This window comes from Mytilus trossulus, chromosome 7, assembly GCF_036588685.1.
Source record: "Mytilus trossulus isolate FHL-02 chromosome 7, PNRI_Mtr1.1.1.hap1, whole genome shotgun sequence".
Taxonomy (NCBI): Eukaryota; Metazoa; Mollusca; class Bivalvia; order Mytilida; family Mytilidae; genus Mytilus; species Mytilus trossulus.
Window position 1 is genome coordinate 80,717,801 of NC_086379.1, and position 25,572 is coordinate 80,743,372.

The 25,572-nt window shown below is 31.6% G+C and overlaps 2 protein-coding genes across 4 annotated transcripts; one reads left to right on the forward strand and one right to left on the reverse strand.

Annotated features, from left to right (window-relative positions):
* Window positions 1-4,739: 4,739 nt before the first annotated feature.
* On the reverse strand, window positions 4,740-19,111 carry LOC134725953 (gamma-glutamyl hydrolase-like). 3 transcript variants are annotated; one of them, XM_063590272.1, is made up of 10 exons: window positions 19,069-19,111; window positions 15,815-15,910; window positions 13,665-13,767; window positions 13,273-13,323; window positions 12,173-12,257; window positions 11,830-11,968; window positions 11,542-11,648; window positions 6,365-6,458; window positions 5,686-5,826; window positions 4,740-5,131 (listed from the first exon to the last, which is right to left on the reverse strand). In XM_063590272.1, the coding sequence occupies exons 2-10, from the start codon at window positions 15,894-15,896 to the stop codon at window positions 5,001-5,003; spliced, it is 933 nt and encodes a 310-aa protein (XP_063446342.1). In that variant the 5' UTR covers window positions 15,897-15,910; window positions 19,069-19,111; the 3' UTR covers window positions 4,740-5,000. The 3 variants fall into 3 exon arrangements, with proteins under 3 accessions (XP_063446342.1, XP_063446341.1, XP_063446343.1); XM_063590271.1 differs by lacking the exon at window positions 19,069-19,111 and adding an exon at window positions 18,134-18,284; XM_063590273.1 differs by lacking the exon at window positions 19,069-19,111 and adding an exon at window positions 17,522-17,542.
* LOC134725952 (kelch-like protein 6) lies at window positions 19,017-25,288 on the forward strand. Its single transcript, XM_063590270.1, has 4 exons — window positions 19,017-19,035; window positions 19,183-19,257; window positions 22,030-22,252; window positions 23,343-25,288. Exons 3-4 carry the CDS (start codon window positions 22,078-22,080, stop codon window positions 24,818-24,820), a joined length of 1,653 nt encoding a protein of 550 aa, XP_063446340.1. The 5' UTR covers window positions 19,017-19,035; window positions 19,183-19,257; window positions 22,030-22,077; the 3' UTR covers window positions 24,821-25,288.
* Window positions 25,289-25,572: the final 284 nt, after the last annotated feature.

Consider the following 25,572-nt stretch of genomic DNA (forward strand, 5'->3'; position numbering starts at 1 on the left):
ACAAGTCTGGTTTTATGTATTTAGATTAATTGTTTTCTTATTTTATGTGGATCAGTATGTGACCTAAGCACAACATTTTCAATTTGGGTTTACTGTCCATCCTTTTGAATTTTTAGAAATTGTATGAGGCAAACCTTTGTTGAATTTAAAAAACCTTTTGTTATATTTGTTGGTCTGCTGTAACACCCAGAATTACTGTAATGAAAAATTATGTTAGGAATTAAAAAATATTCTATCCAATTTTGAAACAATTAAAAAATAATATTTAGAAACAGATGAATGATGTTTGTTTCTATCAATAACACATACTATGCTTTATGGAGTATAGCCTGTATATGTAGCATTTTCATTTTCATGAAATAGCACTATCTCGGTTCAGGTTATCGTGAATAAGTTTAAATATAAAGTATCTAATATTATTAGGGGGAAAAAATGAACCAAAAATTGTAATTGACAAATTGAGAGCGTTTTTCCCCTGTTGTTTTACCATAGAAGTATTACTAATTGTGTTGAGAATTTTGTGTGAATATGTAGAAATGAAAAAATGGTAACAACATTTTTTTTTCATTTATTTTAAATAATGTTGTTGTGTTATTTATATGTTAATGGGATTTGTGCATTATTTTGACCTGTGATTTTATAACTAAATATGGCTATTTGTGTGTATTCGTTACAGTGAGGATTGCAAACTTTCCAAATGATTTTTTTACTTTTGAGACTAAGTAAAAGCTATATGTCTATAAACACATAAATAACCATGTTTTATATCATTTACTTGATAAAATCTGTGATATAAATATAAATGTTATTGTGCTATTTTTATACACATGTTTTGATTAGATATTCTTGTCAATAGTTGATATTTTTGTAAATTTTGACATTTTGATGATAAAAAAAAATAGATTCAGAAAGTTTAATATTTCACAATTATCTTTCAGAAATAATATTTTATTAAAAAGGGCATTTTGAGGTACACGTATTGTTATCCAAAAAAATTTTAAAAAGTTTCACGATTCCTGAAATGGTCCCTTAATAGGGCTACAAAACTTTAGCTTATTTATGTATTTTGCTAAATTTCTGAAAATGTTTATTGTAAATTTCCTTTTATAAAAAATTAGGTTATATGAAAATGAGATACATTTTTTTTTCTTTTTTCAGTAAATTGTAGAGCTAAATAACCTCTAAAATGTTTTTTTTCTGAAACCAAGTTTTAATTATATTTTATACTTTATGTAGATTTTAATTGTATTATTTAATTTTCCTTTTTTTATCACTTTCAAATGTTGTAAAGTTTGTAGTAAACATTTAAAGAGTTATATGGCATTGTGCCCTGTTTGCATCCGTAACATAAAATCTGGTATAAGAGCTTTAAGATTATTGAATCAGAACTCAGCTACCATTATGATGCATTTTTATGAACATGCCAGTTTGAAGTTCTGAATATTGGAGAGAAATGGAAGTTAATTATTTTTAGAGATTACAAAATAACCATATAGTGTATTGTAACCAATATATCAGATTATTTCAAACTAATTTAGAATTTTGAGTTGAGAGAGTGATATTCTATTTTAAGTCTGATGCACTGATCACTACACTCTCCATCAGAGGAGTCATATGGTTTTATTTTTCTTTGTTGAACAAGTAAATAAAGTGATTTTAATTTGTCCAAGTTTGCAGAAGATTTAAAATTACAACAAACTAAAAACCACCAGTGAATACTCATAAAAGATACTATATTATTGATATTTTTATAAGAAGCACTATTTTTCAGTGTTTATTTTAATTTGCATTATATGTTTGTGACAGTTTTGTTATGCTTCTTATGTAGTAATTTCAATCAGAAAGTTTCTCATGCCTGTGTTGTTTGTTTCTCAGTGCTGTCAAGATTTTTTACTATTGATTAAACATAGAATAAACATATTTTGTTTGTTACTCCATGAATGTGTCAACTTCATAGTCTTTTATCATCCCGTGTTACTCAAATCAATACCTATAGGACTTTTAGGGGGAAAAGGTAATTTGCAGACTTTCAATGAATGAACTGCGCTAAGATTTTACAGTAAATTTAAGCACAAATGCAAAATAATACATGAAAAGGCTAGCAGAAATTATCATAATTTGGGAAATTAGGATGGAAGACCAATTTTGGCCCCTTAAAGCAATATTTTATTTTTTCGTCAGGTAAAAAATTTAAATATTTATAAGTAACTTCTCAAGAAGAGTCCTGCATTGGTTGTTTTTTTATTCAACTCAGTTTATTCCTAAAAGAAGCATCCCTTTGAGTTGCTATATCAACCTTGACCTCCCAAGTTTCGTATTGAAATAAACAAAAGTTCACACTCTTAAATGTCTCGCCTTCTTTACTAACCTTGATATTATGTTGATAGTCCAAAATATAAAGCTTTACTACAACTATCACATAAATTTAACATGATTCAAGAAAAAGAGCTATGTCAAGTTCATATAAACCAAACAAGAAATAAAATGAACTATGAAAATGTGGTCAAGGTCAAATAAAACCTGCAAGACTGACATAAAATATTTCCATACACCAAATATACTATTGCATAAATTATAAGAAAAAACAACCAAAACATAAGAAAATAACTTTTGACAACTGAACCATAGAAATAAGATTGAGGTTGGATGACACCTGCCAGTTGGACATGTACACCTTACAATCCTTCCATACACCAAATATAGTAGACATATTGCTTATGCTAACTGAGATGTGGACTTGACTAACAAAACTTAACCTTGTTCACTAATCCATGAAATGACATCAAAGCCAAGTGAAAACTGTCTGATGAGCATGATGACCTTGCAAGGTACACACATACCAAATATAATTATCCTATTACTCATAACAAGAGAGAAATTAACATTACAAATTGTTTTCAAGTAGTAACTGAACCATGAAAATGGGGTCAAGGATATTGGCCATGTGATAGACGGAAACTTTGTAACATAAGGCATCTATTGATTTTGAGGTCTGGTTGTACTTGTCAAACTGACATGCAGAGTTTGCAAGGAACCCATATACTAAATATAGTTTTCCTATTACTGATAAGTGAGAAATTCACATAACATAAAAACTAATTTGTTTTCAAGAAGTCGAAACATAATGAAAATGAGGTCACTAACAATGGATATATGACAGACAAAAACTCCTTTACATAAGGGATATGTATACAAGGTATAAAAAATCACGGTCTTTTACTTCTGAAATATAAAGCTTTATACCAATAGTTTATGGTGCAGGATAGTTATCCTGATGACTCACAACAAAAAAGAGAAAAAAAATTGTCTGCTAGGGTTGGCAACAAGTAATTGAATGGTTGCCAATAATGTAGGCCAAGGGATGACAATAGCTTTTCGATTCACAGTTGTTTGAGAGACTTTCCATTAATGTAAATTCAGAAAATTATTCTGAGTCTTTATTTATGCAAATAATGTGATTAGATGAAAAATGCAATAATAATAACTAGCATTTTCTGATATCTTATACTGTGGAATGTGGATACATTATTATTGGTTGGATACCAATTTTTCATTGGTTCAGATGAACCACAAATTTAAAAGTTCAGCAAAATACAAACTTCTTTTCAGTTATTTCCAGACTTTGACAGAACCACAAATCACATATCCACGAAAAAGCAAGGTTTTTTTCCACAATCTACAAAAATAAGTACCACAGTACATATATCTGTGTTCAGATTTTTCTGAAATCGCATTAATTTATCTCACATTTTTGTCCATTCTTCAAATAATTGAAACAATACATGTACCTATATGCAATAATTTCTGAATTAACAGTACTTGATAGTCAATAAAATAAATACAAGTTAAAAGTAAAATATTGTTTATTAATATTATGTATACAGGAACAGTAATAAAAAAATTAATACAATTATATGATAAAACCCTCAAAAAAAGATTGCTGATTATTTTTTACATTGACCTGATTTCTGAGAAACACACACATTGATAAAATAATACAGATCGATTTTTTATAAAAGAAACTTGCAGAGGGACATTTCGACAAGGTCTCAAGTAGTACACCAATACAATACAGTAAAAAAAGGATAACTAAAGATAATATACATCTAAAAAAAAAGTCAATTGAGAAAAACAAATATGCCATTTACCAATTCCTGTAATTGATCCTATAATTAGAGACCTTTATTTTTGTTGTTTCCCTTTATGAGGGACATTCATTTTTATTTACAATGGAGAGCTAGCAGAAAGAGCAAATCTATATGTGTAATGTGAGTTATCTATAAGGTTTTCAAATCTTTTAATAACATTAACTTGTTGTTTAGCTAAATACTTTTGACATCAGAAATTATTTTTCATAAAAAATTAGTTAAACCGACAATACATTACTTTCAATTCATCATGCTTTACATTGGCAAAAGCCACTTTTGTCCGGTATGGAACCAGTCTACTATTGACAAAGGGAAGTAATTTGTTTAAAAAGTGTGTAATAATAGAATCAAATTGGTAATTGGCAAATATAGACTATTCAAACAGTAATATAATTTGTTCAATTATTCAGGGGAGATAACAAATAGTAAATTTTTTATAAAGGAATGTTTAAGAAATATTTAATACCTGTAGCAAGAAAATAAGTTCAGTGACACTTTATTTTTTTTTCTTACAGCATAATATAAACCTATCTTTTCATAATTCATTTCAAAATTCTATTTCACATATTTCTTTTTTTTTCTCAAAAAAACTGTTTTTTAAGAATTATCTTCTCAAAATTTGGCAATTCGTCAGGACTTGTAGCTTGATAAATAGCATAGTGAGTCAGTGACCTATACTTTTTATTATGCTTCTGAAATAACATGTTTAAATGTACATGTTGACAAAGTATAAAAAAGTCTATCAGAGGCACCTTAACCTCTGGTGAAAGATTGTTTGGTTTAAAATTCTATGTAGATTTAAAATAAGATTTTTTGTTTAAAAGTCACAACAACTGGAATCATAAACATAGTTTAATTAATTGTATAGTTGAAGAAATACATCTCTTCAAATGAGGAATCAGCTGTATACCAGATTGGATAATTGTTAATCAATGACTTAGCTTCCATCTCAACACTTGGGAACTTGTGCTTATTTTTTCTGGCTGAAAATAAACAAAAAGATGTAAAAAAAAATGTGCATTCATTTACACAAAATTTACAATGGTACAAACTATATCAATCAATATTTCTTTGTATTTTAATTCAAAGTATCATCAATATTAGTTTAAATATGTTGCATGAAGACTGCTATTCATTTTACTCATTGGACAAACAATAAAATTACATATGTCAAATTATGACCCCTTTAGTAAATCACCACTGTTTTTTTTAATTGTATAAATTTAAAAGCCTATCATACATTTCAAATAAACTTTCTTGAAAAAAAATAGCTGATTGTGTACAGTATGGGTCACTCATTGTTGAAGGAAGTACCGGTAGTTATAGTTGCTTCACTCAAAATTATTGGACTCAGTTGGAGAGTAGTATCATAAGCAATCAGAACAAATCTCCTTATTTCAGAAAAGTTTTTGTAGCTGTATTTGCTATCTTACAAATTGTATAAAAAGCTCAATAATTATGATTTTAGGTAAACAATAATAAATATATCGCTTGTCATAACTGTGCATTCTGAATCCTTATACAAATCAATAAATACCTTCACTGATGAAAAAGTTAGCAAAGTGTTGTGAGACCCGTATGGACTGAAAGTCGTGTACTAATCCAGTATATCTACTGTTCCATAAAAAGTTACTTTTCTCTGGATGCCATTGTATACCATATACAGGATATTTATGTGCTGAAAAACAAGAAAAATGCAAAATAACACTGACAGTGAATAATATATAGCCAAATTCTTTTAACTAGCAGTAAAAACCAAAATAGCCAATATCAGGTGGAGGTTTATACATCTAAGAGCTGATGATTGTTGTGGTTTGAAAATGCATGTCCTAAAGATTATATCTTGCACGTTTTTACTTAAAATATACTTTATAAACAAATGAACATTAACACCAAAAAAGTCATATTATTGTATAGGTCTACTTTATACCTTAATTTACATCTAGAAATAGTTCATGAGGGTCAGGTAGCGAACATTCAATTTATATGTAGCATAATTCAAACAGTACCAGCATATTCATGGTACATGTATATCTATTTCTCCCACATGAAACAATATCCCAGTGCTTGTGCTGCTCACCATGATTTCTTTGATGGAGGGTTGGTATAAGTTTAAATGAAGATATTTTGATGCTGATACAGACTTGAAGTGACTTTGTACCTGAAAACCAATTATAAATTAAAATCATAAAAACTTTTAATACATGGAAACTTACCTTCTACTGTTGAGAGAAATTCTTTCCCATTTGAAGCTACATTTGTTGACAACACTTTAAAAAATTTCTTTAGTCTGGAGTTACTATTGTAAGTCTAAAAAAGATAATGTGATTTCTTCAATGCAATGTGAAGAAAATAAAGTGCAGAATGATAAATTCAAAATTTGTAGAGAAAAAAGTTTTGCTACGTTTCCAAGCAACTAATTTTAAGGATCATAAAAATGTCCATGTTCAGAAAACTATTGCAAGCTATCTAAATTTATTAAAATTTTCAACAAACTGAAATGTTATCCAATATGAATTGTTTTTATGCACTTTGAATCACAAAACAATTGCCTACCTGAACTTTTAGACAGTGAGAATTGCCTACCAGACCTTTTAGACCCCTGGACCCGGTTGCACGAACGTTAGTTAAATTTAACTAACCGTTATCTCGGCTTTAACACGACGTTAAATTTAACGAGGGATTAAAAGCGTTGCACAAAAGTTAACAAGCAGTAAACTGACAGTTAGTTCACCCAGTTAAGTTACAGATTTAACTAAGCCCGAGGGATAACATTAAATATTTAACAGTCAGTTAAAATCAAAGATGGCAAACCAGTTATTGTTTGGTAATGTTTTTGCACTGCGAAAACAGCGAGTATATCGCGATAGGATAGAGCTGGCCACGCTTAGTGATAGACAGATACGATCAAGGTTTCGATTCAAAAGAGAATCAATCCAATTTATATCAGATTTGCTACGGAATGATTTGTCCCACACCACAAGAAGGAGTCAGCCAATTTCAGTTGAAATGCAGGTATACTCTTTAGAATATTATCTTTTTGTAAGAGTTAGAAAAAGATTCATTTTTCTTAGTAACAAAGAAAATCTCTCTATATATATGTGTGTACCGTTCAGTTTTAGGATAAGAAAAGTCTCCATTCAAACGTAAACATAACAAAAAATAATTGAAAAATGACTACAAACATGGATTTAATCATCTCTCCCAACACAATCTAACCTAGTATATAATTCCACACACACCAACACACAATAGACCACAATAGCTGTTTCATGGGCTTCGATCGTCAATGAAAATACGGGTGTATTACACAAGACACACGAGTTTGATATTCTGTTTTTGGAAGTTATAAATATATAATCCAACTCCGGTGTAATTATAAAACAAAATATTGTAGCAGTTTCATATTTTTCCAAATTTCCATCTAGCAGTTTAGATAAACATGTATGTGTGCCTATAAAAAAAAAAAAACAACAGTGCTTTCTATCACGTCCGCAAGCTGGGTCATTTAATAGGTCGTTAATTATATTTGCAGGAAATGAAAACGAAACTTAACAAAGGAGAAACGAAGTGGTTTCGTTTCTGATTTTAGTTATTATCCCAATGATATTACACTGTCTTTGGGAAAACTATACTGTCGTCACTGTGACCTAGAGCTTAATCAACTGTAGAAGTCTGAGAATTTAATTGTTTCGAAGGGATTACAAAAAACAAATTTCCGAATTATATAAAAGAATGGGTTTAATTGTATGATCAAATACGTGGAGGCTGTTTTTAATATTTGGATTCAGTGACAAGAAGTCCTTTTGTAATAAATGTCGTAACCGACACATTTAAATGTATGGATGTAATCATGTATAGGTCTCTCACTTCTGTATTCTTTTTTTTTCGCTCATTATTTTTTTTTTAACATAATGGCTACTTTTTTACTTAGGTATTATGCACATTGCCTTTTTTGTAATCAGAAGTTGTTTACCCAAATTATTTAATTTTTTTTCAGTTAATCTTTCAATTTTTATCCACAAGCACTTGCCTCTCAGTTTGATAATTTTATTTACCAAAGGCAAATATGTTATATATATTTCAAAATGACCTAGAGCTTAAGTATAATACACATGTGTAATAATAAATTGCTGCTGTTACCCCCCCCCCCCCCCCCCCCACCCCCCGGCCCACCACCACCACCAACATCAACCTTTTATGAAAGATTAATTATGATAAGTCATATGTGAAAAAAAAGCTTCAAAAAGTCATGAAATGTTTTGGTTGTCAGCCCCCCCCCCCCCCCCCCCCGTCCTCCTCACGCAGTCACTGCAGCGATGTTCTAGATCCGCCACTGTATTGGTCTTATATATGGAGTATATCGTTCCTGAATGACTAGTACTGTTGAGCTACATTGTCTTGCCGAACAATATACAGAATATCAGTAGCTACATGTCCAAGCAGTTTGAACAAATAATGAAAATGGTCCTAAACCCATGCATTTCTCAGGACTACACAATTCGCCGAATCAGAAGGAAAGTGTTGTATATATGCACCTCTAAATATCAGACGCCTACCAAATATCAAAGAAATCTTTAGAGGAGTTGCAACCAAAAGACCCATCTTTGGTAAATGTTGAAAAATTGTCCCATAACTCCACAAAATTTGCTGATTCAAACTCATTGTGACAGGGGAAAAACAAATATTTTAACATTTGTAATTGAAACCATGTTGATTGGCTAAGACACATTGACGATCTGCAAACAAGGGCTTCTTATTTTTGGGATGTTTCTATTTTTCTGTTTATCACAACTACCAGCACCAATGTCTTTCAAGGATTAGTTGACAGATATTTATGACCTGATATTGATATATAGATTATTTTAGGAGTGTTGGTGTCTTGAGTGTAGATTGGTTTGCATAGGAACACAGAATCAAAATAAAATGTTCGCATGCTCTTCAGCTTCTGTTTTGGGCTGCAGCTTTATAAACTCAATCATAGATATACAGAATCAATCTCTTACACGTAGTGCGTAAGTTATTGGTGTTAGGAGATTGTTGAAGATTTTTCAAGTTTGTAGGAGACCTTGCCATCATAACTGAGAGTTTTTTTTCGTGGAACAGGAACATATTGTTTTACATCTGTCCGTCCATGATACTAGTGATTGTAGATTGTTGTCAGGTTGAATTTAGGTGGTTTCTACTTGAAACTTTAATTTCTTGCTGACTGTACCTCACAATAATTCGAAATACCTACATTGCACCCCTTTATTATTTCAAAAAAAATAACCTCAATTTATTAACATTGCGCCCCCCTAATCTGAAATCCTGGATCCACCCCTGGCGGTTGCCCCTATTCCGAGGCGATGCAAAAGAAATTTGTGTTGTGACGAAAGATTTAGTTGTATTAATTTATTGTATCAAACAACGTGCAAACAATAAAAAAAGGAAAAGATGCATCTGATCTTAAAACTTAACAGATTTTTATATAAGCAATCAATCAGTCAATTTTATTGTCAGAAAAAATCTATAATACTCGTGTTGAAGGCCGTACTTTGACTTATAATTGTTATTTTTTTTTAAACATTGTGACTTGGATGGAGAGTTGTTTCATTGGCACTCATACCACATACATGTATTCTTATTTATATATACATTATGTTTGTATACGAAAATAGTCATGAAGGGCTAACTTTTTTTTTACTTTCGACTCGGCTATTAATTAATTTGGGTGGCCTCTTCTGTGTACACACGTTTTAAAAGATGACGTCACGTCATGTTCTTGATATAAGTGTGCATGATTGGAATGTCAACATTGGAGTTGGATAATACACTCGAGTTTTACTGGAAATTCAGACTTTTTAATCGATAGACATTCAGCGAAAAGTCAGAATGACTATAAACATGTTCATATGTATGATTTTACAAAACGTCAAACTTGTAATCATGCAATCTAAAAGGAAAAAAAAGGATTTAGTGTGTTCAATAATCGCTTGCTCTGTTAGATTGAGTACATATAAAGAGAAGGAATAACCAGTATTTGAAAGGTAAGTTCTTTTTTTTTTTCGAAATCGTAAAAAATGTGGTTATTTTGCATTTTGTGACGTCATTAAAATGACTGTAACCCCAGCGTTTGTGAACAAAACAAATAGATACATGACAATAAAGAAAGATTTGCTAGCTATAAATACGTGTATCTGTATATTTCATATAAAGTTATTTAGCATATATGCATAATTAAATAATCGTACTCTCAAACACTGGAGGCATAGTGGACTCAAAACCACAGGATATTCCACTAAAATTTGGTCTGTCCTTCATCATTTCAATAATTTTTTCTTCCACGGCTGATGGTGGCTTTGATGCCGGCCCTCCTCCGGTCAATTTCCTCTGTTTTTTTACATCATTATATATTTTTTTTGCATTCTGTTGTAAGTTTCCCCATTTATATTTTACTTGCTCCGTCGTTCTTTTTTGAAGTCCAATTGCATTAATTTTAGAACAAATTTCTGCCCACTTTTCATTTTTTTTGTTATTTGTTAAGGTGTTTGTTTGCTTTGATTTTATCACGAACTCATCCTTTTCTACAAGTTCTTGTAATAGAGTTATTTCTGAGATGCTCCAGTTTGGTTGCCTTTCTCTCTAATAGACGCCATGTCTGCCAAAAGTACGCGAAATTGCGCGAGGGCGAACATAACTGATTGTTAAATACCAAACTACTAGTTAAACGTAAATTAGTAAACTCAAACGTAACTAACTGTTGTGCAACGGATTTTTAATCAATAGTTACGTAACTTGCAGTTAAAATTTAAACTGACAGTTAAAGGCTTAACAGTTAGTTAAACTAACTGACGTTCGTGCAACCGGGTCCTGAACTGTTACACCATTAGAATTGCCTACCTGAACTGTTACACCATTAGAATTACATACATGAACTTTTTATCATATTAAAATTGCCTACATGAACTGTTTCACCATTAAAATTGCCTACCTGAACTGTTTCACCATTAAAATTGCCTACCTGAACTTTTAGACCATTATAAATTCCTACCTGAACTGTTACACCATAAGAATTGGCCACATGAACTTTTAGACCATTATAAATTCCTACCTGAACTGTTACACCATAAGAATTGGCCGCATGAACTTTTAGACCATTATAAATGCCTACCTGAACTGTTACACCATAAGAATTGGCCACATGAACTTTTAGACCATTATAAATGCCTACCTGAACTGTTACACCATAAGAATTGGCCACATGAACTTTTAGACCATTATAAATGCCTACCTGAACTGTTACACCATAAGAATTGGCCACATGAACTTTTAGACCATTATAAATGCCTACCTGAACTGTTACACCACAAGAATTGGCCACATGAACTTTTAGACCATTATAAATGCCTACCTGAACTGTTACACCGTATGAATGGAAGTTAGGTGTTACATTGTCCTTCATTAGATAGGTCTTGACATCATCAGGAAGAGTACCAAACATACGACTTTCTTTGTATTCTGAAAATTAAAGAGGTTCAGCAAAAATATCACTTCTGAATCTAATCTTATTTTTAAAACATCTTCTTTAAGCTTATCAAACATTTTTTTCTGTTTAAAACTTATTCTGAAAATGAGAGAAAAATGATTGTCCAATTCAGTAAACAATAGTAGATATGATTGATTAAAGTTAAAATGTTACCTTCAGTCAAATTCAATGGAAGAGACTTGTCCCATACACTGGCATTTGTTGTCACCAATACTCCTGCAGTAAGGGCAGATAACTCCTGAAATCCTAAACATGTTCCCCATACAGGATAATAGTCACCTTTATCATAAGCCTAGAATAGAAAGTTAAGCCCTTGATAAAATTCTATCATCTTGTTATTACACTAGTATTACAAATGAAATGAATCAATCTATGGGACAGCTACCCCAAAAAAAATGGCAAAGAAATTTTTATTTTTTTTTAATTTAAAAAAATTCTAAATTCTTAGTATTTATAATGTACATGTGTTTAAAGAACAAATGTATTAGGTACATGCCTTCAGTGCCATCTCATAAAAGTATCTTGAAGCATTCGCATAGCCTGACGTAAACAGATCTACACCTCCTCCTGGAAGCAGTACTCTACAATGAAATAGATTAGTAATCCAACTGACAATCCATAAATCAAACTGACTGATCAAATCATTTTATAAAATACATGATATAATGGGGCATATTTTTGCAAAGGGGTTGTAGTATAAAAATGAAGATTGGTAGTAGGATTAATGTTTGGGAGACAACTATAATAAAATTGATTTAAACAACTATAGGTCACCCTAGAGCATTAAAATATAACCCAAAGTAATTTATTTAGTGAGCTTTTAAAAGTTTTGTAGCTTGAAGTTACTAAATTATTTGAAATAGATAGGATATAAATAATGTGCTTCCTTACTACACCTGATTGTTTGCACTCTTAAAACTAGATATAAGATAGATATGGGGCCTGGAAAATATAGCAATAAAGCCAGTGACAATGGGATTTTAATTCCATTTCATATTGATTAAAAAAACATGCACAGCAAACAGCAACAAAAACCATCACTGAATTACAGGTTTCCAACTTGAAACAGGCAGCTGAATAATAGGGTGGTGTTCAATATGTTTCTGACTATTACCGGTATACCATTTCCCAAATTAGTAAAAGCTTTCATAGGCGGATCCAGGGGGGCCTGGGGGGCACAGGCCCCCACTTTTGTGGGAAAAATTTGGTTGATTATATAGGGAATCATTGAAGCTTGACTGCAGCGAGCCCCCTCTTAGGTCAGTCAGCGGGCCCCCCTTAGAAAAAGTTCTGGATCCGCCACTGGCTTTACCTAAAAATAATCCTAAAATATGTAATTTACAAAGAAGTTAATATATAGAGACTATCTTTTAGGGAAAGCCATAGCCATTTGCTTATCAGTATTTTTTTTCTTCAAATATTTATGACAGCTGACCTACTATTTATATTCAACAGAAGTTGACATTTTTCAACTTACTTAGGGTTAGGGTTAGGAAGTTTAAGCATCATTGTTTTACCGTTTTCTTTATTTCTTCAAGAAGTAAAATGAGAAATAAGAAACTTAACGACAAAAATGAACAATTTTTTCTAACTTACCCATTAGTATATGTAAACATTTTTTCATAGTATTCTTCAGATTCTTGGTCCCTGTAATTAAAAAAAAAATTAAATGCAGTTGACAGCGGATTATTTTGTCCACCTTTACCAAATTTAACATTAAGCAAATGTCCATTTTTTTTCATAGTTACACCAATGGTTCTTGAAAAGACTGTTCTAGCAAACCAAAAATATTAGCACTTACATCAAACTACTGAAAAAAGTACATGTGCAAAAATTTAACATAGATTTATAGTCAAGTTGACCCAGGGGAAGGGATTTAAAAAAAAAAAAAAAATGTTACTGTCTATCCACAGTTTTTCTACTTCAATCAATGCTGTACATAGTTAAATTTGATGTAACTAAACACACTTGTTTTTAATGTCTCTTACCTTATTGGTACAACACCACCTCCTGCACTTTCTATCCATTTAATGTAGTCTGCTGGTATTCCTGTGTCACCATGGCCACCAGAGGACTTTTGAGATACAACACCTGTAAGTTTTAAAACAATTATATTTTATGTGTTTACTTCTTACATATTCATTCATCTGAAAAATTAATTTCAACACTTAATGTTAGTGAATTAAAAAGAAATCAAGACAAATGGTTAAAATCGGATAAGCAAAGACATGGAAACCTATTTTAACAAGAGTGCACACACTGAAATGTCTCGCCTTCTTTACTAATCATTGATATTACGTTGATAGTCCTAAGTATAAAGCTTTATTACAGCTGTCACATAAACTTAACATTAACCAAGATAGCTAGTGAACCATGAAAATGAAGTCAAGGTCAGATAAACCATGCCAGGCAGACATGTACTGCTAACAATTATGCTTCCATACATTAAATAAAAATTGACCTATTACTTATAGTTTAAGAAAAATAGACCAAAACACAAAAACTTAATACTGTGCAATGAACCGTGAAATTAAGGTCATGGTCAAATAAAATGTGCGGGACTGACATATGGATCATAAAATATTTCCATACACTAAATATAGTTGAACTTTGGCATATAATATTAGATAAAAAGACCAAAACTAAAAAGCTTAACTATAACCACTGAACCATGAAAATGAGGTCAAGGTCAAATAACATCTGCCAGCGAGACATGTACACCTTACAAGTATTCCATACAACAAATATAGTAGACCTATTGAATAAAGTATAAGAAAAACAGACCATAACACAAAAACTTAACTATAACCACTGAACCATGAAAATGAGGTCAAGGTCAAATAACATCTGCCCGCTAGACATGTACACCTTACAAGTATTCCATACAACAAATATAGTAGACCTATTGAATAAAGTATAAGAAAAACAGACCAAAACACAAAAACTTAACTATATCCACTGAACCATGAAAAAAAGGTCAAGGTCAGATGACACCTGCCAGTTGGACATGTACACCTTACAGTCCTTCCATACACCGAATATACTAGCCCTATTGCTTATAGTATCTGAGATATGGACGTGACCACCAAAACTTAACCTTGTTCACTGATCCATGAAATGAGGTCCAGGTCAAGTGAAAACTGTCTGACGGGCAAGAGTACCTTGCAAGGTACGCACATACCAAATATAGTAATCCTATAACTAATAATAAGAGAGAATTCAACATTACAAAAAATCTGAACTTTTTTTTCAAGTGGTCACTGAACCATGTAAAAGAGGTCAAGGACATTGGACATGTGACTGACGGAAACTTCGTAACATGAGGCATCTATATACAAAGTATGAAGCATCCAGGTCTTCCAGCATCTAAAATATAAAGCTTCCAAGAAGTTAGCTAACGCCGCCGCCACCGCCGCCGCCGGATCACTATCCCTATGTGGAGCTTTCTGCAACAAAAGTTGCAGGCTCGACAAAAATCTGTCATTGTAATTTAAGGACACTAGGTATTTTACAGGTTTCAGTCATATTTACAATTGTGTAGATCTTGTATTGCTAATCATCTTTTATGTTCAAAGTTCCTATGTACCAAAAAAGGTTTTAATAACATAGGCAGATGTTAAAAACAAGAATGTGTCCATAGTACACGGATGACCCATCCACATTATTATTTTCTTTGTTCAGTGGAACGTGAAAATGGGATAAAATCTCTAATTTGATTTTAAAATAAGATAGATCATATCATACGGAACATGTTTACCAAGTTTCAAGTTGAATGGAGTTCAACTTCATTAACTACCTCGACCAACAACTTTAACCTAAAGTGGGACAGACAGACAGACAGACAGACAAACGGATGGACGCACAGACCAGAAAACATAATGCCCATAAATGGCGCTTAAAAATGTCAAATTTTATTGTTTATTGACTTAGAGGACTAGAAAGAATTAGTAACACATTTTATAGATCTTTTTTTTCTCATCATATTTTTGTACAATATAGCTAGCTTTCATCAAATGTTGTCTCTTTGACACATTCCCCATTTCTATTCTCAATTATATCATGCATGTATTAATTTAAACTTGAAGCTTATAAAAGCCTCTTGTTTAATTTTGAAAACAAAGATTTAAAATATACATACCAATTATAGGTCTTAAATAAGCAGTGGTGAAGGTTGTAAGCCATAATACATTAAGTAATACAAGTATCTTAAAACATCCCATCTTCAAACTTCAAACTGCAATATAAATTACATAAGGATCAAAGTATAAAAGGAAGTAGTCGAATAAAACCACTTCCTGAAGATACAAAATGTTTATAAATATATTTTTGCCCAAGTATATTTATTGTGACCTGTTAGAACTTCCTTATGTTATTTAATCTACAAAATTACTGTTAAAGTAAATCTCATTCATCTATTAAGAGATAAAGATAACCTTCATGTTTATAAGATATCAAAATAAATTGATACTGTATTGAAATTGAGAATCAAAATGTGGAATGTGTCAAATAGACAACAACCCGACCAAACAGCAAAAAACAGCTGAAGGCCACCAATGGGCCAATACAGTGTGAAAATCCTACACCCAGAGGTGTTACATCTTTTTATTAATTTGTTAGATTGCTGTTGCCTGGACATTTGTCCAAAATCTCTTCTTTTTGAAACAAGTGGCAGGATTTTTTTTACTAAAATGTATTATTTTGAACAACTTGTGATTTGGGCATATTTCTATAAATTGATAAACCTTCAAATATATTTTTCAAGATACATAAAGTTTGCTAAACTGAAATAGTTTTTCTCACATGGGAAGAATCATATATAGCTTCATCCTATATTTGTCTTCGTCAACTTAATGATTTTGATGAAGTTAAGAATTAATGATAACCTTAAAGGGGGTCTCATACTCTCATTGGGGGGTTCCGATCCCAGAGACCCCCCTTAAATTAGACTTACCATGCATTACATGATGTTCAATTAATTTCGCCTTAATCTGATGAAAGAGTAACATCTTTAATACTAATTTAAGAATATGAAAAAAGGTTTATATGCACTTTTTAATGATAATAAATAGTAAAAACAAACATTTCATTAAAAAAGTCTTCTTCATAATACAAAAGTAATAGCTGGATATAAGCTGGATTGATTGATTGATTATTTGGTGTTTAACACCACTTTCAACACTATTGTGCTATTTGGGACAGTGACTATTTTTTTGGAGGAGGAAGCAGAAGTGCCTGGAGAGAACCATTGATTTTGGAAGGTGAACTGATGATCTTAGTCAATTAAGATTGGAGTCAAGTGCACCTGCTTTGTGCTGGATTTGAAACTCTCAACCTCAGTGTTGACTGACTAGTGATACAGTAGTTCAACTAATTAGACCACTGCATGGGCCACAACCATTAATAGCTGGAGGATTTTATCTAAATGGTTCAACAAAAGAGAAGGTATGAGATGAGGCCAACTGCAACATATTCAATTCAAGGGAGATAATTAAACTACATATGAATAAGTACATGTACTGAAATTGTTGCAAGATTTGATTTTATGTCTATAATATATAGAAAGTTAAATTTAGAAGAACCTGGTATGTATATATTTCACAGCAGATGAAATTGCATTGCCATAGTGAAATGTCTCCCATCACTGTATACATGCAAAATTAAATAGATATATTTTGCTATTGGGTTGTTTTTGCAGCTTGTATTGGCGTCTCCATCAGAATCATTGAGGCTAAATATAGTGTTAGGTTTCAAGTTTTAAAACTCCATAGATAACTATTAAGAAAATGTCTGATCTAACCACAGAATGAAAGTTTAACAGCAATTAATCTGAATCCATAATACTTACTTCAAATTGGTCAGACAAAGTAATGAATATATTTTCTTTTATTTCAAGCTATTATAAGCTTACAAAACTTGTGTAAAACAAAATAACACTTATTTTCATTGAATGTCTAAGAGTTATCTACACTTACAAGTCACAAAATAGAACTTTAAGTAACGAACGTCAGACACTAACTTATACCTCATTCATTTTTGCCCACACAACAACTGCAATATGAGATGATAATTAATAAAAGATAATTTTAAAATTTGAGCTATACAATCAAATGAATTACAATATGATGTAACTATAAATTTATTATGCATGGATGGAATAACTCTTGAAAAATAATTAGAAAATATTTTGATATTGTTGCCAAAGTAACAGATTTATCTAAATATTATGAAAATGACTGCATTTTAAGTTGAATCTTTTATTATCAATTAATTTTTTTTTTATCTTTTTTAATTTATAAAAATCTACATCATTGAGATAAATATCCTTTATTGCTCAAATTTTACTTATCGTTTATTTTTTTTTTGTAAAAAGAATTACATGGTTTTAATATAAGAAATTGTTGAATGTTGTGCTATGATGACAAGGGCCCATGATTGTTCATTTTTATAAGAAACTCACATTTAAAGCCGGATGATTTCACTGTATGATAAGCAGAGTTTCAAACCTGGGAAAATATATACAATATATATGTGTTCCTTTTCAAACTGAGTGTATTCTGCAAGTGTACTTTCACTTGTATCTTGTAACAGGTCACATGTCTACTTTCATTTCTTTCAATGTCTTCTTCTTCTCTGTATTAGCTTCCTTTAAATAGGAACACCTCTAATATATATATTATTAGAGTATTTGGGGTAAATTTTGTAAGATTTTTTTTGGTTGTATGTAGATAACTATGTACAGCACACTATGTAGGAGGTTTACTTTCATTTATAAGTTGTTTTTATATATATATATACAGACTGTTTTATTTTGTATCTATTTTTTTTTTTTTTTTTTTTTAAATTTTAATATAATAAAAGAAACGTGCACCATAGCAGTATTTACATGTGAGTGTCTTATATACATGTTTTTTTGTTGTTTTATTTGTGTTTTAAAACTTAAACATCCAATATTTAAAAGTTGTACAAAAACAAAATAAGTGTCTATAATGATAGTAGTTATATATATATAATTCTATTTTTTTTATAAAAGGATAGAGTTATAGATTAATTTTCTAAAAATGAGGTTACTTAATTATTTTAAAAGGAGCAAGTATGTATTTTAAAAAGTAAAAATATATTTTGCATCAATTTTAATATGATAAAATATCTCATAATAGTGAACATCAATTTTCTTGACTGGTGATGTGGAATTTCATTGATAAAAATTAAAATCTTTTATCTAATTAAAAAGCTAAAAAATTAAAAATAAGACAGTCATTAAAAACAAAGTTCTTATTCTTGTAATTGTAATTCCGTCACTAGCATGAGGTCCTAGCATAAACAAACTAACAATACTTGATAGATTAAATATTTTTTCGGGTATGGGTAAAATCAATTGGCAATAAAACTCACTTTATAAAACGTCATACTGTAAACATTGCATGATATCTATAAAAAAAAAAAAAAAAAAAAAAGAGAGAGTTAAAAGTAACAATATGAAAATAGAATGTCTCTTCATTATTTTAGGTAAACCCTAACAGACAGGTTTCCATTTAGGTCTTCGAAGGTACCAGTAAGCAGGTGAAAGTTGACACGAGACAGGTAATCTATGAATTATAATTTAAATACTTATTTTAATAGTGTATGACAAACACAACAATAAAGCTTAGGTAAAATTAGACCCTACAAACATTACTTCTAGGAAAAAATATATATAGAATATTTTTATTTCCCTTGAAATGGGTATCGGGATCGTTCGCCCTACAGTAATAACATGTTCGCCCTGGGTACGTTCGCCCAGAGAGTCCGTTCGCCCTACTAAAAAATATTGATATTCAGCGCATTGAAGATTCCTTGAAATGTATACCCTCATAAAAGCCTTTTAAAAAGGGATTATCATTACCTCAGACTACTATTATCTATAACATATAGTTGTCTCAGTCATTACATATTACATTGAGGGGCTTACCCCACATTCGAGGGGTTGTTCCCAACCTGATAACTTCTTAAAGAGCGTGGTAAAGGGTAATTTTCATGCAATGTGTTTTGCCTGTACTGTAGCCATGAAGGGAGATATGACCTTTATTGGGACTTCGGGATCGGGTGTTTTTAAGCTCATGATCTGAGGATTTCGGTATTGATCCTGTCGGGATCTGGGAATTCTTTTTTCAAATTTCGGGATGTTTGAATGTCAATTTATAAATTCAGGACCAGAGTCTGGATATCACGTTTTTAAGCCTGTGATTTCTGGATCAGGACCTGGTATCAGGTCCATTCGCTCCCAATACACTTTCACACCCTACAAGTTCACACCTCGCACATTTGTACCCAAGGTCTGTTCGCACCCAATTTTAAATAAAAATTCCAAAATTTTTAACAGCTGGGCCCCTTTGATCTGAAACAACAAAACAAAAAATTATAGCAATGCAGTAACTTAAAATTAATTTAACACAATAAAATGTGTTGTCATAGTCTCACTTTATTTTGAAACAATGAAATAAAAGTTAGCAATACACCAAACCAATATAAGTAAGTTGTATTCAACACAAAAAACATGTCTTACTTTAATTTAGGACAATGACAACAAATATACTTATAGGAATACACTTGCCAAAACTTGATTACAAAGTTATTAAACACAAAACCAATAAAAATTGGGCGTGAACTTGTAGGGTGCGAAAGGGAAAGGGGGCGAACATGATTGGGTTCAAACATGAATGGGCGCAAACAGCCCCGGATTCTCAGGCCCCCTCCTATCCCTCCTCAGCCATGAAAAAGGTTTGTTATTCAACATGTTCTGTGAAATCGGTAAAAAGATCAAAGTGCAAGAAATTTTTAATTGTTCGCTCATCCTTTGCATTCTTCAGTGCAGATTACCCCCCTTTACATTCCTCCTTAAAGGGCAATTACATTCTACTATTAATTGACATAATCCAGTAGACTCAGACTGTTGCCAACGACAGCATCATCATGTTCATATACAAAAGCATCAAATCTAATAGTCTGAGATGACTTTGACCTTCAAAGGCTGTTTTGCCAGACAAGCTTAGTTCCATAGCAAACCAGCCATTGGATGTCAGAGTAATCTTGGACTACAAATCTAAAAAAGATTTTGATTGCCTTCAGGAAGATATTGATGCTGTTGCAAAGTGGGAAAAAGACTGGCTGATGGCTTTCTGTCTTGACACAAATGCACGCTGCTCACTGCATCAAACAAAAAAGATACAATCAAACACAATTACTGTATCTCCACAGCTATACCCTAGAATATTTTCCTCTGCTAAATGTCTTTATCTGACACATACACCGTATTTAGACTAAAGAACATATGATTGTACTGTATGATAATAGCATTAAATTAACGTAAATTGCATATTTTTGGAATTCGTGCTTAGTGGGCTGATATGGAAAGTTTATCACATACTTCGATTTGTTATCTCATGCTTAACCGTAACGTTATCACATGGCATTCCGCTAATACTCAGCAAATTCCACAAAAATACACATCAATGCTAAGTTTTCAGTAAAAAACATTACAAAGTAGTACAAAACTACAATTTGGATACTGGAAAGAATATTGTGTAAAATAACATGAATAATAAAAACACAAAAAATCAAAGAAACAAATTATTGAATAAATGCATTTTTAAAGTTTCAAACATAATTTAAAAAGTTACTTTAAAAAAGTTAACCTTTCCAAACAGTCATGACAGTGTTCATTATGTATATTATTGTCGATTCATCCATTTAAAATATTTGTCTTCTCTGTTGAGGCATATGATAGAAATATTTCATGTCGAATGTACTAAATTGTGGGTCCGACATGCATGAACTTTTCACTTTTTGAACTTTTATATGGGAACCACGTAAAAGGATCAATATATGAATTCTCCACTGTTGAAGCATATGATAAAAAGATCATGCCATGCCGCTCTTGGGCTTATATTAAACCTAGGGCTGATAATACTTGCAATATGAAAAATGCCATATACTAATCTGATAATATAACCCTTCAATCTGACTTTGAACAGACATTATCATTGCAAAGTGCAAACACAAATAAAAGCCTAGGCTTCTTTAAGAGAAATCTCATAACATCCATCACAAACAGTCTCGGGCATACCCATCACTTGTCCAACTTAACTATAGAATATGCTTGCCTGGTTTATAACTCTCATACTGCTGAACATTGCAATAAACATGAGATGGTGGTTCAGCGTCAGGCTGCTAGGTAACCCTGTAATAGTTTGCACATCAGCAGTAGTGTTATAGACATGCTCAATGCTTTAAATTGTCCTTACTTTAAAGACTTTTTTAGAATCAAGAAGATAAAATGTCTGACTCTTCATAATGGTTTTGTGTGTATATTTTTAGACTTCCAGCACAAAGCATGATCCAGTAGTGGTGACCAGAATAATTACAATGGAACCAAGTGTAGAGAGTTTGTATTTTCCAGCTTTGTCTCAAGGCATCAGTAAAGAATGGGCTGAAGGGAATTTTGCTGATTTAGAAGTCATTGTTGAAGGGCAAAATTTCAAATGCCATCGTATCATTCTGGCGTCAATGTCCCAATATTTCTCAACAATGTTTACGTCTGGTAAGTCAAAATATTATACATATACTTGTACATGTATGAAGGAGACAGTCCTACACTGTATAATAATTCAACCTCTTATTTGTTGAAATGAGAGTTATTTAGCCAACAAAAATGTAGAATTACAGTTTATATGTAAATTGAATATAATGGTTGAAAATTATAGATTATTAATGATTTCTCAAGTTTGGGTGTTTCTCACCTAGTCAAAGGTGACAGCACCCTTAGTTCTCGACATGATACATATCATATGTTTATCTCTAGAGTGTATCATGATACATGTATAAAAAATTATCAGTAAGAAAGATCATAGGGAAAAAAAACAGGTTTCTTCTAATCAGAATTATAAAATTTCTTATATATGGGTCTGTTTGGAAATGCTATAGTTACTGCATGTACATGTATGTTTTCATGTATTTTTATGTGTATCATAAACTTCAATTACTTAGATTTCAATCTTCATTTTGTAATTGAAAAGGAAATCCCTAGTTGACTAATAATGGCACTATATTAATGGGTACACATACCATTATGGTTGCTTATATCAATTAGTACATTGATCCAGTCAACGAGTAAATTGCTTATGCTCAGTGTAAAATATCAACAAATATTAAGTCTACCAATGTTAAAATGACCATAAAGCATGACATGAAGGAATTATTTCTTAAATTAAAAAAGGGATAAGTCTACAGAAGATAGATTTTTTTTTAAAAACATTATTTATTTTAAAAACAAGTACAGCCTGAGGTTTAATGATGTTTTATTTTCATCCATAATAATAAGATGGAGAATGGGAATGGGGAATGTGTCAAAAAGACAACAACCCGACTATAGAAAAAACAACAGCATAAGATCACCAACAGGTCTTCAATGTAGAGAGAAATTCCGGCACCCTGAAGGCATCCTTCAGCTGGACCCTTAACAAATATATACTAGTTCAGTGATAATGATTGCCATACTAAACTCCAAATTGTACACAAGAAACAAACTAAAATTAAAATAATAATGCATAAAAGTGCCTTCATATGTATGAAATGAAATCATACCTACACAATGTACATGTATTTATTTAAAGTATTTTTGATTGTTTCAGGTTTTAAAGAAAGCACTGAGAAATCAGTCGAGATAAAGGGTATGAAGGGTGATGCTTTCCATTTGGTGTTGGAATACATCTACACAGGACGTAATATTGTAAGCATAGATAATGTAGTACATGTCTTACAGTCTGCCTCCATGCTACAGATCAAAACTCTTCAAGATCTTTGTAAAAGCTTTTTACGGAAGAATCTATCTGTTGAAAACTGCATAGGTTTTTGGAGATTGACATTCCTGTATAGTCTGGGAGATCTACAGGCTCTCATGTGGACATTTCTTGTTAAGAAATTCCCCGTTATTGTTAACTGCATGGAGTTCTTGTCATTGCATGAAGGTGAGCTTCTCAAGATTATTGATGATCAAGATCTTAACACTCCATCAGAGGAGTTTGTATGTGAGATGGTTATGAAATGGTACACAGCCAATAAGAATATTAGCAGTGAGGTACTGGTAGCCATCTTTGAACATTTGAAATTCCAGTTAATGGATGAAAAGTATGTCAGGAATTTAATGACTAAGTTTCCTGAACTCAACCAAATTGGGCCAATAAAAGCCATGGTGGAACAGAGATTATTAGCAGAGCTTAATGCAGATATGTTGGACTCTTCTTACAGGAAGGAAGAAATATTTTGTATGGTGGGTACTCGAAGCAGGATGCCTGATCCCTCTAAGACAGAAGTTCAATGTTATAGTTACCAAGACAAGAAGCAGTTCCATTTGGCGCCATTACCTATTGAGCCTGGTCCCTGTTTTGCTGTCTGTACTCTCAACAATGATATCTACATATCTGGTGGCTATAACCAACAACACCTGGTCCTACACTTCAGCTCCAAACTAAACAAGTGGGACCAGTACAACTGTATCCATGATGCAAGATGGGGACATGGCATGGTTGCCATTGATGGATATATCTATCTTATTGGAGGAATGTCCAAAACCATGGAAACTCTATCTACCATAGAACGATACAATCCTAATACCAACACATGTGAAAAAGTGGGAAATCTGAAACAAGCCATTTCATCTATGACAGTAGCAGTGAAAGGATCTAAGATCTATACTTTTGGTGGAAAGCAAAATGATCGAAATGCATCTCTTTTGATCCAGACATATGATGTCATAGAAGGAGAATCTAAAGTAATTGGTGAATTGCCAGCAACCTGTGCTGGAGGTGTTGGGAAGACCGTCACATTTGGAGAAGATATCTTCATAATATTTAGAGAAGGAAATATTGCTCAATTCAATGAAACAGAAGGAACAGAAGTTGTAGGATTCTCACAGAGATTTGAACATTTTGGAACTGTTATGAAGGAAAATAAAATCTTGATCATAGGATGTGCAAGTAGCAACTTCACTTCTTACTCATTTGATCCAGTTTTTAAGAAAATTGTTGACATACCATCTGAATTCAAGGCCCCCATGTGTAACTTTCACCTACTCAGAGTTATCTTGAGTAAGAAATATCTGGTTAATTAATCTGGTTTAAAGAATCCTGAACAGTTTTATATCTTTCTATTTCAGACTTAAACCTTTACTTGACTGTCACATAAATTTACTGATATTTTTGTCGTATATGTGATATTTCAAAATAATATGTAAAACATAATGGATTTCCGTATAATTTTCCATTTTTGTTTTTTTAGTATCCACATAAACAGGTAAACACAAAAGAATTGATATATGCTACATGTATATAGGCCCCATGTTGTCATTTCAGAATTAAACACTTCTATTTGTAAATTTATTGGTGTGTATTAAAAATATCAACCTAAGTAAGTACATTTTGTCATGAGCATTACAATCCTATCAAATTAGTAAAAGAAGCATTCAATAGTATTTTTTCTGGGATCATGGAAACATATTACGTCCATTATCACTGAAGTAGTACATATTTTTGTTATTTTATTTACCTCTAAACTTTACGGAGCAGCTTGTGTCAGCATGAAGGTTTATTTCACAAAGACTCAAGATTACTTTTAGCCAATGAAAACAATGTGCTATAACAAAACATACATGTAATGTAATGTAATTATCATAACACGTTTGCAAATCAGCCACATTTTTATTGTAACTTATTTTATCAACCTTTTCCCAAATCTTTTTTTATAACCGTATTTGAGAAATGGAGAATGAATAGTCTAGTTATTTTTAGACAATTTATTTTTTATGATTGCAGAGTTTTGATACTGTGTTAAGTAATATGATGGATATTTTTAAGGGGCATTAGT